Below are 15,755 nucleotides of genomic sequence, written 5' to 3'. Positions count from 1 at the left end.
TTAAAATGAATGGGGTGTGTGATGTGGTTTGCTAGCTTAATAGTGCAGTGTCTGCTTTCTCCAGTGGTATCTCTGCTTAATGCCAAACAGCTTTAGGGCTGCTCTGATAGGGTTTCTCACACACACACACCAGACAAGAAAATGTGAACTGTTCCCTGTGTCTGTATAGCCGTGATCTCCAAATAATATGCAGAGCTGTTGCAAGTTTTCCTGGCAGTGGGTATAGCGAAATTGTATACAAAGATCTAAGGAAGGGTCACCTAGAGCTGGGTTTCCCAAACTTGGGTCTCCAGCTGTTTTTGGACTACAACTCCCATCACCCCTAGCTGGCAGGACCAGTGGTCAAGGATGATGGGAGTTGTAGTCTAAAAACAGCTTGAGATCCAAGTTTGGGAAACCCTGACCTAGAGCCACGTGTAATACCTGTCCTGAACAAAGACTGACCTATGCTCCGTCAGCACCTGTATGTACCTCACATTTGCAGTTTTCCCCATTCAGTTTTGTTAAATTTGGGCTTGTCCTTCATTCACTGTCTTTGGGCTACTAGCCGTATCCCAGCACCATCCTCCTTTCTTTCAGGATTGTGGTCCTGTTCTTTAGCAGTGAGAAAGGAGGAAAGATCTAGACTCATTAAGACCCATACGAACGTCACCATTAAGTTCAGTGGCCTGCGGCCTACACCAACAAATTATTTTGTTTTGTTTTGTTCAAGTGGGTGCAAAATCCACTTATTTTCTTCTTTCCCCCCCTCACCCTGCACAGTTTGAAAGAGGTGAAGCTACTAAGGTGAAGCCTAGCAGCTTTTAAGAAGACGAGCTTCTAATAAGACAACAAATTGGGTGTTTTTGTAGATATTACTGCTGAAAATCTGTGCCAGCCAGTTAATGGCGTCCATTTTGTTACTACGAGGTATGCCCATTAAAGAAGGAGACTCTCTGGTCTTTCAGGGTTTACAAGTTTCCATCTCCACTCGCAGCACTGAATGACATATTAATTTCCCCCAACGTGAGTATGGTTTTTGCTTGGACTGGGTGGATGATGCCTCCTTGATAGAATCCTGCCAATTTCGGTCAGAAATTCCACCCACACCGTGTTGCATTGCGGGCTGAGCAACACCCCACCCATAGAACCAAATCCCTCACATTGGCTCTCCACTCCGACTCCCATCCAGATCAGCCCAGCAGTTCAGGTCATTGTTCCAACTGCTGTATGTCTCAGTGTTGGAGAACAGAAGGGGCACAAGCCTGGGACTAATTACAAAGATTAGCAAATTAGCATTGTCTAAACTAAGACATAGACCTTGATGTGGATTTTTGGAACAGCCATCCCCCTCTTGAAATCATTAGGCGTTTTCTGTTCAGAAAAGAATGCAGCTCCTTACATGTCATCATCATAAACAGCTCTATCCGTTTCTGAAATGTCATCGTTAAATATCTTCAGTTCTGTTGCTGGATAGAGATGAATTATATTCAGCTTATTTTTTTACAAATCTTGAGTGGAATGCTGGTTTACAAAAAGCAGCTTCATCTTGTCGGCCTCTAAAGGGTTTGGTGGAGAAGCACGGGATAAGATTCATTCCTGTGCTTCTTCTGTCTCTCAGTCATCTTAAAAGGCAATGAAATATCAATATAAATGCATTTCTTTATTTACTTATCGAAACGTTTCTTCCCACAGAAAATATCCACATGGTAGCTAGCACCCATTACATGATTTTTTTTAAGTAAAAAAGTCCCAAACACACAGCACGATCTAAATGTCAAAAATCATCAGCAGTCCATCGAAACATTGGATAATATCAGTAAATAAATATAAATCTACACCTGCACATTCCCAAAGCTTGATGGAATACCACTGCGTTAGCAAGCCACCTAAAAGATTATGGGAGAATGTGTGATGCATGTGCTTCAGTTCAATCCTGTTAGGGCCACCACTGACAAAAGCCTATCACTGTATATAGAATCATAAGAGTTGGAAGGGACCCTGAGGATCATCTAGTCCAACCCCCTGCAATGCAGGAATAGGCAGCTGTACCTTATGGGGAATTGAACCTGCAACCCTGGCGTTATCAACACCATGCTCTAACCAACTGAGCTAACCAACACCAGACCATGCGTTTATTATTATTTATTTCACAAAATAATGGCGGCTTGGTTGTAGAAAACCTCAAGGGAAATTCACAACCGTACTTTAAAAGGTACAAAAGTTAAACTACTAAAAGAGGTGAATTTAAATGTACCAGTAGTCGTCTACCGCCTAGCTTGCCCTGGTAATCTTGCTGCACATGCAAATGTTTTTGTAATGCAATTTCAAGTTTCTTTGCCGTGGATTATCTCGCTAAAACCTGGGGGCAGAAGATGTTGCATGGTTTCATTATACATAACCCGCCCTGGGACTCCGTGTTAAAGCCTGGGCAATAGATTTCTATAAATACATATACAGTGGTACCTCCACTTACAAATTTAATGCGTTCCAAACGCACATTCGTAAGTCGAAGAAAATTGTAAGTTGAATCCCATTGGAATGCATTGGGAGAAAAAAGTCGTAAGTCGAAGCAACCCTATCTAAAAATTCGTAAGTCGAAAAAATCCTATCTAAACCGCATCCAAGATGGCGGACGGAGCTCCGTTCGTAAGTCGAAACATTTGTAAGTCGAGTCATTCGTAAGTCGAGGTACCACTGTATTTATTTAGTTGTGCGCGTGAGGAAATGTGAGTAGGCTCGGGGGAACCCAAGGTTTATTTAAGTGCAAATCTTTTGCTTTAAAAAACAAAACCCTTACATGGAGGACCTCTAAAAACAGTTATGTGAGCTTTGAGCATGTTCTGTTGCTTCCAAATATCGCCTGGCCGTTGCCAGGGGGTGGGAGGGAATGTGTAGATGGGAAGCTGGAATGGAGTATCATGGAAAAGGGCACTGCTGCCTAGAACAGTAAAGAACATTGCAGATCTCACTTGAAATATGAATTAGAACACGCATCCCCAAACTTCAGCCCTCCAGATGTTTTGGACTACACTTCCCATCATCCCTGACCACTGGTCCTGTTATCTAGGGATCATGGGAGTTGTAGGCCAAAACATCTGAAGGGCCGCAGTTTGGGGATGCCTGAATTAGAATCTAAGTAGCACTTGGCAGTATCTAAGACATTTTGTCTACATTATTCCAGTAATGCACATAAGATAATTTGATATTGCAGTGTCCATGTTGCGAGTGTTGCGGTGTCACTCTATTTTGCAAAGCTTTCAGTTTTTTAAAGGTCTTAAGTGCCTATTCTTAAAGGCAGAAGAATAAAAAATGTTTCCTCAAATACTTCTCATTCATGGCAAGAGCACGGTGTGTGTCTGATAAATGTTTTGCAGGGGCTCCGTAACACTCCTGTCAATGCAGAGCTGACCTAAGCATGGAGTTAAAGAGGGGCTGGGCAGTTGCTGTTGCTGCTATGGGATGAGATGAGGTAGATAGCTGGTCTCTTACCAGAATTTGGATCCAGGGCAGCTGGCCCACCCTCCCATTGGGAAAAGTGAACAAGGAGCTTGTAAAGTACAGAGACCACGTACAAATGACCCCTATTGACAGAAACCAGCTGCACGTCCAGCTTCTCCCTGCCTCTCTTGATTTGCAATCTCAAATAAACAGACGTGGCTGAAGGGTCTGTGGAAAGAAAACAGAATAATGTATTCCACTGAGAATCCAATTCACAGCTTTTATAGTTGTGTGTGTGTGTGTGTGTGTGTGTGTGTGTGTGTGTGTGTGTGTGTGCATTTGGAGCTGGGTGTTCCTTCACACATTAAGGTCTTTTTCATCCCTGACACTTTGGGGAAAGGGGAAGAGAGCTTGGGGAGTGTGCAGTTTATAATGGCAAATGGCGCAGTTCACCATCAAAGTAGGATCATTTGGACAAACAGTGCGTGGGCACATCTACAGACTAATAGTCACCATTTATAAAAATTCTGGCAAATAGGGGTTTGTGGGAGTTTTATATTTGGGCAGAATAAACACTCTTTAATATAACGTTACTGGCCTTTTACCAGAATGGTGGTAGTTATCCAACCCTTTTCATGCCACAGATTTGGCTTTGAAAAAGAATGCCTCGCTTGAAAATGATTTAGATTGGTGTATTTTTCTATATCTTCCCTTGGTGAGTTTCGTCAGCTACCGCCACCAGCTATTTTATGGCTACGATAGAATTTGTGTTCACTTTTTTTAAAAAAATTGCCTAGTTGAAGAGATCCTCCGTTTCAGTGTACAGCAAAGAACAGTGTACAGTGTACAGCAAAGAACGCGGGCAGCAGAGCTGGGAGTATTTTGGTTTTGATAATGGAGGTAAGGATGAATTAGAATTCCTTGATAAGTTGCTTGTTTTGCTTTTTGAGTGGCTGCAGTGCTTCTGTTTTTCAGCAAGTTAATTGGGGACCGATAACCTAATTTATGGCGCAGTTGTCCAAAGTAAAGACACCAGATCTATAAAACAAGTGGGTTTTGTTTTGTTTTTTTGCTTTGCTTTGCTTTTTGGCTGAGAGAGTTCTTGCACATCATCATCATGGCCAGGTTGACCGACCTGTGTGCCCAAATTGGATTCCCGGCGTAATGGGAAAGGATGGATGTAAAACTCAATTAGTCCTATTGACTTAAATAGAGACTAGCTTAACTACCGTGTTTCTCACATTTTAAGACGTCCCTATAAAATAAGACATGGCATGATTTTCTGGAGGCAATAAAATATAAGGCATCCCCCCAAAATAAGACATGCTGAGTGGGAGCAGTGGTGGGAGCAGGTCTGCATGGCGGTTTTGCAGCGTGCGCCTCGCCGAGCGCTGCTGTTTCTCCCGGGTCCCGCTCAGTCGGGACTCTGCGCGGTGAGCACTACTGTCCTTGCCGGCTCCCGCTGAGTCGGGGCTCTGCACAGCGCACGCAGCTGTCTTTGCCGGCTCTTTCTTGAATGAATCCCCCACCCCGAATTCGACCAAGCCCAGAACAGCCTGCCAATCACACCAACGAGCAACCGACGTCGCTTGCTCCCAGCAGTCGTGAAGGGGCGGGGCTCCGCTTGTGAGCAGGCCGGGGGGAGGGTGAGAGCAGAAGCGGCCATTGGGTGAGAGGCGTTTCGCGCCTGAAATGGCCGCCGCCGCCGAACAATGGACGAGCCTATGGCAGGAGCAGGGCCCACCGCGGTCGGTCCTGTCGCCATGGGTGGGGAAAACGAGGCTGAAAGCCGGCAAGGCCCCGCAGACCGGGCCGACGGAGAGTCGCGGCCCAACCTGTTGGACACTTGCGGGGTGTGCGGCCAGAACATCCAGAGCCGGCGGCCCAAGCTGCTGCCGTGCCTCCACTCGTTCTGCGTGCGCTGCCTACCCCCTCCGCATCGCTACCTCATGCTGCCGCCTTCCGCTGCACCTTCGCCGGGCGCTGGCGGCCCCAAAGACCCGCCGCTGCCTCCGCCGCCGCCTTTGCTTCAGCCTTCCCCGGCCCCCTCGTTGCCCGTCGCCACTCCGCCCTCGCCGCTGCACTGCAACCCGGGTAAGGAAGCCCGCGCGGCGGCCGTGTCACGACTGGGGGGTGAGGAGGAGAAGGGCTCGTAGTTATCTCAGAGAGGGAGAGCCCCGACCCAGCGGGAGCCGGCAAGGGCAGCAGCGCGTGCCGCACCGAGCCCGACCCAGCAAAACTCTGAAAGCTTAAAAAATTAAAAAGCTTAACAAAAAAAATAAGACATCCCCTGAAAATAAGCCATGGCGGGTTTTTTTTGGAGTAAAAATAAATATAAGACATGACTTAAAATGTGAGAAACACGGTAGGTCGGTCAGTTCTGGATTAGCCAGAAGTAACTGTTCCAGGGAGATCACCACCACAGTGCCTGAAGAACCCTTCAGATGGAAATGAGTCTGTTCATGCTGGTCTCTGTATATGCTGTGTGAAATATAGTACATTTAAATACAGGGGGCAAGAACCTGAAGCCATCCAGGTGCTATTGTTAGACTCCCAAGCTGCCACCAGCTCAGCCACCATAGCCAAGTCAGGCTTGGTGGGCATTTTCATCATCATCAAACCTTTTATTGGCATCGCGTACAAACATCCAAAACAAATCAATACAGAATTACCACTTCCCTAGTGGCACAAAACATTTGCTAAAAGAAAGGAGGCAGAGCAATCTATCTTGGGTGGGCATTTCAGTGCAACAACATCTGGAGGGCCACAGTCCCTCATCCCTGTTTAAATGGATGAAATCTCAATATTGTATTGCTTGCATTGGATTCCTGAGTTACACATACAGCGGTACCTCGACTTACGAACAACTCGACAACCGAATTTTTCGACTTACGAATGGGGGAAATGGCCGCGCGCTTACGAATGTCTCGACATCCGGGGGGGGGAACCGTGGCTGTTGCAGATAGGAATTTTTCAACTTACGAATTTTTGGATAGGGTTGTTTCGACTTACGAATTTTCCCATTTCCAATGCATTCCTATGGGAAATCGCATTTCCAATGGCGTTTTTCGACTTGCGAATTTTTCGACTTACAAAGGTGCCTTCGGAACGGATTAAATTCGTAAGTCGAGGCACCACTGTACTGAGAAACTAAGGTTACTAAAGTATTGGTGTCTGCCACCCTCCATATTTTCTTCTTTATTTGTCGTTGTTGTTGTTTTTCTGAACCTGAGGGGGCGTGCAGCAATCTTGAGTGGGTGGAATGTTGCATTTGGTCTGTTCACCAACAAAAGCTTTCCTGATCCTGGGCCAATAGCAGCCTTACCTCCTCTGCCTCCTGACATCTCCCCTCCATGTCTCTCCTTGGCAAATGACATTTAAGTTGCGAGCCCTCTTAAAAAGAAATGTATGGCCATGTTCTGCGGATCACTGTGTGTATACGGGTTGTGTAGCAGTAGCTGAAGTCAATCCAGGGGAAAACGCTCTCTTTCCCCAAAAAAATTCCTAACAAGTGGAGAAAAAAATATGTTTCTCTGAAATAAGTGGTTGTTTGGCAAATGCCTTGCTGTTTTTGGATGGTTATTAGGTGAAAATGTGAGATACGCAAAGCGGATAAGGGGAATCTTGGTGTTGAAAATGAATGCAGGCTTTTGAACTTTGAACAGTGTACTTTATAGCAGAAGAAGCAGCTAAAGGTTATTTTAAGAATTGAGGTCTGCCTGTGATACTTTATCAACAGTTGTATCACATATTTTGTGTTCTTCTGGCTGCAGTCCAGAGGCCGGCCTGCATGTGGTGAATTCTTCACATTTAAAAGTCTGGTATGGAGGAATTCTTTCATCCGATGTGTACGGCAAAACTGAATGGAATGGATATCTGAAATCTGTTGATCACACGAACTGAAACAAAACAATCCTATTCCTGGAAAGAGGTCACTTTATGCCTCCGAACCAAAAGGCACTAGCTGTGTTGAGTTCAAAACAGGAGGTTGGTAGCATTGTTGCCTTTTCATTACTACGGAAGTTGATTATTCCACAATAAGTTAAGTGAAATCAAAGCTGCTGCACCCAAGCAGGTTGACACATTTATTTCACCTATATTAAAGCTGAAGAATTATCCCTAAGGTAAAATAAAAGATGAGGACCTCTTAGACTACAATGTGCATTTAATGTTTGGTTGCTCCAGCAAATATTTCAATATTCTCACCATTGTTTTTTTCCTTAATGCCAGCAATTAACCTTTTAGTCTGATGGAAACAGTTGCTGTTTTATTTGAGTGTGGCTGAGAACTTGTTACATTCCAGGCTCTTAGGTTCTGAAACAGAAAAGCACATCCTATTGTTCAGTCTCTGGCATTGTCAGACAAAAGCCACACCAGACATTTGGAGGAAACTGGATGAGTGATTTGTGCTTCCTTCATCCCCACGCTTCCGAACTTTTTCCAAATAGGAGATATGCACGTCGACAGAGACACAAACCTCAAAAGGAGAACCTAGATATACTGGGTTTTAAAACAAATTTCATACCGGAGCATTCCAAGTTACCTAATGCATCAGAGGCCATTAAAAACCGATTAAACAGACAAACAAACAAATCAACACTCAATTTAAAACATGAGGTTTTCATGTTAGCACATCATGCCTTTAAAAATAATATATAAAAGCGTTCCCAATGGAACCTCAGCATAAACAAAGAAGGAAAAAGTAAGCGCACAGAATTACTAAAATATAAAAGAAAGAAACCTAGTGGGTTTTCTAAAAAGCTTTGGATGTGTTGAATCCTTGTTTAAATAGCATTTTGGATATTTTCCTCCTCTTTTTACGAATCAAGTATATTTGTGTGTAGATGAATGGTGACTTTTATTATTTAATACCAGGCATACAGGTAGTTGGTGCATATTTTTATTGTAATCATATACTAATTGATATTTATAGATTAGTGGCATTTTAAGAGCCTTTAAAAAGATTGTTGATTTTTCTTTCAGTGCTTTTGTGCCTCTGCTGTTTGAATTGGTATTGCAAGACACCTTGAAATAAATAATAGTTTTATTTTAAAGAACGGTATACGAAATGTCACAAAACAAATACAACTTTGATCCAGGGATCTAAGATGTTTCATCTGCTAGCAAAAAGAGCCTTTAACTTACTGAAGGGATATTCCCAACCTAGCGGAAGAGCACATTTTGAGAAAAAAATTATCCAGATCCGGAAAAGTTCTCCTATGAGCACAGCCCTTGAGCAAGTCCTTTTTATGAATCACAGTGGTTGATTTGCTGCAGTTTGTCTCTTCTTATTTGCCATGTTTCTAATAATGCAACACACATTTCACCAGCCTGGTGCCCACCAGATGCCAGTCGGGACTCTTCTCAACCCTGGGTGGCACCAGTGGGAATTGTAGTTCAAAACTTCTGGGGGGCACCAAGGCTTAACCTCCGGGTGGTGCAATGGGTCAATGCATCTGGCTGTTAACCAGAAGGTTGGTGGTTTGAGCCCACCCAGGGACAGCTGTGGGTAGGATTTCTGCATCGCAGGGGGTTGGACTAGATGACTCTTGGGAGCCCTTCCAACTCTACAATTCTCTGACTGAAGGCTATTATAACCAAGCTCTGTTGTGGTGCTGTAAGGCCCACCATCTGCCACCGGCGCTCATTTTTACCTCAGCTCACAGTTCCTTGGATTCAAATCTATGTTTATACTCAGGTTCCACTGAGCACTTTTTAACAAAACAATTCCTAAATCACCCTATGGTTGCATTAAATGGCTGTGTTTTAAATGTGAGAATATTGTATTGAATTATCTGTTTAAATTCCGTTTTCAGCATCCTATTCTCAAAACACTTGAGGAATAATTTGGTGTGGATCAGTTAATTTTTCTAGCACTTTTTTGAGTTTCTCCACTGCTTTTTGATGTCATTTTGGTTCTGCTTCCCTCAGGAATATTCACATTTCCCCCTTCAAATGAGATTCAAACAGGGCTACAGAGTGTTTAATTGTGGCTGCGTTTTTGTCAGTTAACAAAACCGACAACAGTTGTGACAAATCTTAGCCGCGCATAATCTTTTTTGAATAGTTTTCTTATGATTTTAATTGCTGTATTTTGCCACGTTGCTTTGAGACCTTTCTTTTGTAGACAGCGGCCGACATATGCAAAGAATGAATAGGATGTCTCCTCGCCAGTGGACTGACTTTATAAACAAACTTTCTTTGTTGCAGAGGTTGAAGGCGGCGTTGTCTCATCATCCTGCAGGGATGTCAAATGGAAATATGAACAGCATGGGCCATATGATGGAGATGATGAGCTCCCGGCAGGACCAGACAGCGCACCACCATATGCACACACATCCGCATCAGCACCAGACGCTTCCACCTCATCACCCGTATCCACACCAGCACCAGCACCCAGCACACCACCCTCAAACGCATCACCAGCAGAACCACCCGCACCACCACTCCCATGCTCACCTTCATGCGCACCCAGCGCATCATCAGACCTCGCCACATCCACCCCTGCACACAGGCGGGCAAGCACAGGTAGAACTTCCTCAAAATATATTCTGCCATATAAATTCGGGTTTTAAATCAAATGTTCGCATTGTCTTTTATGTTGGTTTTGATTTTCTCCAGCTCTTTCTGTATACTCATTGGCAGGGCCGGATTGAGGTTTGATGAGGCCCTAAGCCAGGCATCCCCAAACTGCGGCCCTCCAGATGTTTTGGCCTACAACTCCCATGATCCCTAACTAACAGGAACAGTGGTTAGGGATGATGGGAATTGTAGTCCAAAACATCTGGAGGGCCAAAGATTGGGGATGCCTGCCCTAAGCTACTGAAGGTAATGGGGCCCTTCATTTGACCAGCTGTCCTTTGTCAACAACAAATTGTCGCTGTTTTTTGTGTTGAATATATGCTGTGTGGCATACCTATGACAAACTTAGTTGGTCTCTAAGGTGCTACCGGAAGGATTTTATTATTATTATTATTTTATTTTATTTATTTTTTTATATGCTGTTTGGTAATTTATGGACCTAATTCTAAAGCCATTTGCACATGTTGTCATACAACCAGTCAGTGCAGAATGTAGGCACCCTATATATAGAATTGAGCAAACCAGTGATATTTTAGGGAGCAGGCTAGCAGGCAGGGCCCATTACTTACATCATAGAAGCAAAACACTGTTGCTGTATGTAGGTTTTATTTTATTTCCTTTTTATCTTATATTTTGGAAATGTACATCCAGGTTTTTTTCCTTTAATTTTTTTTTGGGTGCCCCAAGAGAATGGGGCCCTAAGCTATAGCTTGTTTAGCTTGTTTAGCTATAGCTTGCTTAACTTATACGTAAATCCAGCACTGCTCATTGGCACCTTCACTTTATATCAAGGACTATTTGAAAAAAAAATCTGCATAAAGGTGGACATTGTACTTCAAAAAACCTAAAATGGGTTATGTTCGGGTAAAAGTTCAAACACGTTTCTAAATGTAGGTATCATTGCTTCCACCATTTGCCACCTTCCAAGAAGCTTGAATCAAATGTTCAGGTTAAAGAAGTCTACGGTTATGAATATATCTCAAGGCAGGTCCACACTTTATGCCGCAGGGCCCATTGTTGTGAGTTACAGCAGTATTTGCGTGGACAGGCGGAGTCCCCCTAAACCCCAGGTGACCCCTGAGCGGAATATTGACTCAAGACAACATGTTATGGGATTAAAATTGGCCACAACTTTATTAAAATTCAGATGTAGGAAGACCTTGGCTCAGGCATTGGGCGTTTTCCTTCCCCAGTCCCCAGCCAGGGATCTGGGGGACTTCAGGGTTATCCAGAATGTATGGGGGGTTGGGCTGGCTCTGGAGAACATTTGTTCAAGCAGAGAGAGCCCGTCCCTGTTCGCCACCACTGGAGGGAGAAACTCGATGTATGGCCAATGCCTCCCCCCAAGACCCCTTTAACGGGGGGGGGCTGATCTTGACGCCGCAAAGGGGGTGAGGTCACCACCTCACACACACACCTCTTTTAGGAAGATAGCCTGAAACCACCAAAGTTGTGACGTATTGCTACGGGAAAGGCAAAACCTGCCAATGCAGGAAAATTCCTTTCCGGTCCTTCAACAGCGACCCTGACATAGCAGCACCTGCGTACTTGTGGAAAAAAGGTACGCCTGCAAAAGAAAACTTCAGTTAGGGTGTGGAGGGTGGGAGAAGCTCTTGAGCCGACTGCTGCTTGCAGGTAAGATTCAAATTCTATTGTGTGAGCTGGACAGTCCCCCCCCTTACCTGGCCTGTCCCCTGGCAACAACTACCCAGGCGGGATTGGACGATTGGCTGGTGTAGGCGGAGATCCCAGGTATCCAGCCTGGAGAGATAGTGGCCAGATTCAAACTACCAGGTAGCCGCTCTGTGGTTCAGGGGGCTGCGCGCGACCACACAAAAATCACACACACCCCATTTAATGTGGGGAGCAGTCATTCCCATGGAGTATTCATGTGTTTGCTGCCATACACCAGCTGCAGAAGTGTCTGTCGCACAAGGTTTTCAGCTGTTCCAAGTGTATTGCTGCAAAATGTCTTGAAATAACTAGCCTTTCATGTGCGTTTTGGGGCAACATTTGCCCATGTGTGTGCCATGGTTGGTTTGTTTTATATACCATAGCAACCTACATGTCATTACTATAAACATTTAATGGATGTTACGGAGAATCAGTCATATAGGAAAACAACATATATATTTTTACTGTTGAGGGTTTTTTTTCAATCTCAGTGGGATAAAATTCACCAGGTTAATGCAATACCCAGAACAAAACTGAAACCAAGCTGAATATAATATTAAACATTAAAGTTAGATGTGAAACCATTGAGGAAGTTTGCATGAAGTTTTTTTGTCTAGAATGCCATCAAGATTTAAACACAGCAAGGAGCAAAGCTGATTATAATTATTATTTACTCACCCTTCATCCTAAAGTCCCTGGGCAGATTCCAACAATCTAAAATACAACATTAAAAAACCATTTAAAACAACCTGCAATCCTTTAAAAAAAATGTCCTGAGTATCAAAGGTGAAATTATACATTCTATATATCAGTTAGTCAATTTTATTGTATGTAACCAAAGGGCTTTACAATGGACAACAGAGAATAAAAGGGAAACTTTCATCTAAAATCATATAGCATAACCTGTATCAGTTAACAACATAAAGGAAATTTACATTAAAATTTAAGATTGGAGTGCATTCACACAGGGGGAAAATCAGCAGATAGTGTGTAATATCTTCTACCTGAGGAGATCCATATATACATTTGCGAGCCATATGCAGAATTCCTCTAAATTTGCCAAGGGCACTGTTGGAATCTTAGTTCTACAAAGGCCCTGCATAGTTGTGGGAAGGTCAGAGTCTCAAGGTAACGGGGCCTTGAGTGATTGGTCTTAATTTGGGGGTACCAAGTAGAGTAACAGGTAGCAATGATGGATGCTCTGTCTTGGTTGGCATCCTGATCAAAAATCCAATTTCTAAGATCACGTGTGCTAAAAAACACACACATATGTTACAGGATAGTGACAAATGGTGCCAAGGTGAAAAGTTGTGGAACTCTAGAAGGATAATAAGTAATACCAGAGAAAGAAGAAAGTGACGTCATTAAGAAATGGATCTGACTTTCTCATTGCTTGGAATGCAATGTTTGACCCCCTAGAAGTTTGAAGGAAGTGTATATACAAGATGGACACTAACTAACAAAAGAAGCAGTGCACAAATAATTGAGATGGGCATAGCCAGTTGTCATTTGTGATTTAAAAAATATATGCATTGGCCCTTAAGTAGAGACTCTTGTGTATGAAAAGAGATGGTGGTGAAGGAATACTGCCAGCTTTGACAGTACTGATCTACGCTTTCAGGGAGGAACAGTTGAGATGCCTGGAATCAGTTCTTCCATTCCTCAGAAGAGGTACTCAACAATGCAATGCTCAACAGTACTAAGAGTTTGTACATGCGGTCCTGATTTAGGTAAAAGCTTGCATGTGCAGCCCTCAACTAGATGCAGGGCTTTTCCACCCGTGCAACACATGGAACTTGGATCAGGAAAGGCAATCCATTCACACACAGGCCCTCCTGCCATATGCAGATTGCCTTTGCCAGGTTATAGCAGTTGTGCGGAAGTTCATCTTGCACCCATGAATAAAATTCCATTTCCATGGTGTTTAATTCTAGGTGTATGTATCTAGGATTGGTGCCTTGGGAGAATTGGGTACAGTCCTTCAACCGCCCGTTCAGAAATAATTGTTACCAAACTCCAAGATAATTGCATCTTCTTTCTAAACAGATAAATATTTAATATTTGCACATGGAAGGATGAAACAACAGACAATGGCTGTTGCCAAAACTCACAAAGAGCAGAGTAGTCTCACGGGCTTTAGTAGAAATTGTTCCATTTCTGCAGGACATGTAAAAAAGCTATTTGTTCAAAAAACATTGTGTGGTGCTGCTTGGAGGATGGGTGGAGATTTTAAGATCTATAGGTCAGGTAGTTCCCTGGACAACGGAACAGTTTGAATTCCTCATGGGAACACAAAAGCAATGACACTTTTTGAAGAGGGCATTGACTGGGATAAAAGATGGTTTGAGTGAGTAATAAACATAAGGTTATTGCTTTCAAAATCCATCTATAATTCCCCTCAGTATTGGCCTCTTTGGGGGGTCAGACTCCTTCAGCAGACACATTAATCTTATGGTACACTTTACTAATTATTAACCAACTCTTTCTATTGAACCAAATACTTAAGTTTCAAGGTTCATGTCAAAACCAACGCATGATCTGAATTGCTAGGAGCTACGCTCCCCTTTTTGCCATAACTTTGATTATTTTATGCCATGCCCCTGTATTAAATTTCAAAGTTTTCAACAGCCCTGCAGAACCTAATGAATTATGGGGTTGCTAAAATGAATGGCTAAAAATATAGCAGTAGGGTTATAAACAATTCGAGAGACATACAGGATCAGGGGTCAAGGCAAAGCCCAGCCAATTTAGCAGTTCCCTTTCTGTTCTGCTCTGTGCCGGCTGGCCTAATTCAGATATTTCACACATGTTTGGTTTTCATACTGAAATTTCTTTCAGATGAATTTCCAAGCAGAAGAACTTTGAGACAGCAAGGTTGTAATTTCCTGGACATAGCCGGTATTCAGCCCTTGCAAACAGCATCCGGGTGGGAATCGCTGAAATATCCGGGGAAATCACTAAAAAAAATCTCAACAACTTTGCCCCTCTGAAAAAGGTCAACCCTACATTACACCTTCTTGTGAATTATACACAGTCAGAAATGTGTTAACAAAAAAATTATATATGATGACATTCTGTGTCCTTTTTAATTGATTCCGCCACAATGCATAATCAAATGCATTCATGTGTTTCAAATGAGTCAGTAGCTCAAAAACCTGCAGTCTATGCACTTCCATGATCCTCTGTCATCACATGAGCACAAACAGTGTCATATTCCTATCAGCCTTTGGAGCATACACTAAATAATACATCTCTAAGGGCATTGGCATAGCCAGGCTGATGCGCTCAGAATATGTGTTGGAGAGATCTGTAAAGAACTCATCCATGTGTTGAACAAACTATGGAGTACATTTACCATGTCAGCGGGCAACACATTATGAGCTGGGGGTGTAATGTGGACTGAGATACAAGAGCTTCCCTTCTGTGGGAAGCTATCAGATGATTATTTCACATACCCTGCAAGTGTCCCAGGAAAGCCGGGACACCCCCTTTTTTTTTCTCGTGAGAGAACGGCGGCCATTTTGGGCACTGTGATCTCGTGCAATTTTGCACCGCAATTTCCCTCCAGAAAAAAAACAAACACTTCCCCACCCCACCCCCAGGACTGTGATCTTGCGCCTTGAAAAACACGTTTGGAGGCTCCATGCCCCCAAAATGTGCTTTTCGGGACGGGAATTGCAGCATGAAATCATGTGAGATCACAGCACCCAAAATGGCCGCCCTTCTCTTGCGTAAAAAATGGGTATGTAGTTTTCTGGTTTTTGCTTTCAATGTTTTGGAGGGTATGCTTCCAGCATATGCCAAACTTTGGACAGAACCGCTCTGGCCAAATTTCCTGCATGTTGTGTAAGGCGGTCTACCTTTTCCACAGTGAGGTACAAGAGCCCATGCCATCTTGGGATATTCAGGCCACAGAGGAACAAGAGGCTGAAAAGGAACACATTTTCACTCAAGCAAAACAACATTAAAGGAGTGGAAAGGGCTGTTGTGTATAAGAGAACCAACCTGAGAAGTAGAAACAGAATTTACAGCTTGAATTAAAAAGGGAGAAGGCAGAAAGGCTTGTGCAAAGATGTATG

At 43.5% G+C, this 15,755-nt stretch overlaps 1 protein-coding gene across 4 annotated transcripts in view; it reads left to right on the top strand.

Moving 5' to 3' along the window:
- The window catches only part of CREB5 (cAMP responsive element binding protein 5), a 265,933-nt gene that overhangs the window by 239,471 nt on the left and 10,707 nt on the right, over positions 1–15,755 (top strand). For all 4 annotated transcript variants that reach the window (XM_035130003.2, XM_035130002.2, XM_035130006.2 and 1 more), the window contains one exon: positions 9,631–9,948. In XM_035130003.2, coding sequence (XP_034985894.1) covers positions 9,631–9,948 — 318 coding nt within the window. The remainder of the gene's footprint in view (positions 1–9,630; positions 9,949–15,755) is intronic.

The sequence above is a fragment of the Zootoca vivipara genome, chromosome 12 (genome assembly GCF_963506605.1).
Source record: "Zootoca vivipara chromosome 12, rZooViv1.1, whole genome shotgun sequence".
Taxonomy (NCBI): Eukaryota; Metazoa; Chordata; class Lepidosauria; order Squamata; family Lacertidae; genus Zootoca; species Zootoca vivipara.
Note: the sequence above shows the minus strand (reverse complement) of the source record. Positions and strands in the feature narration are given on the sequence as shown.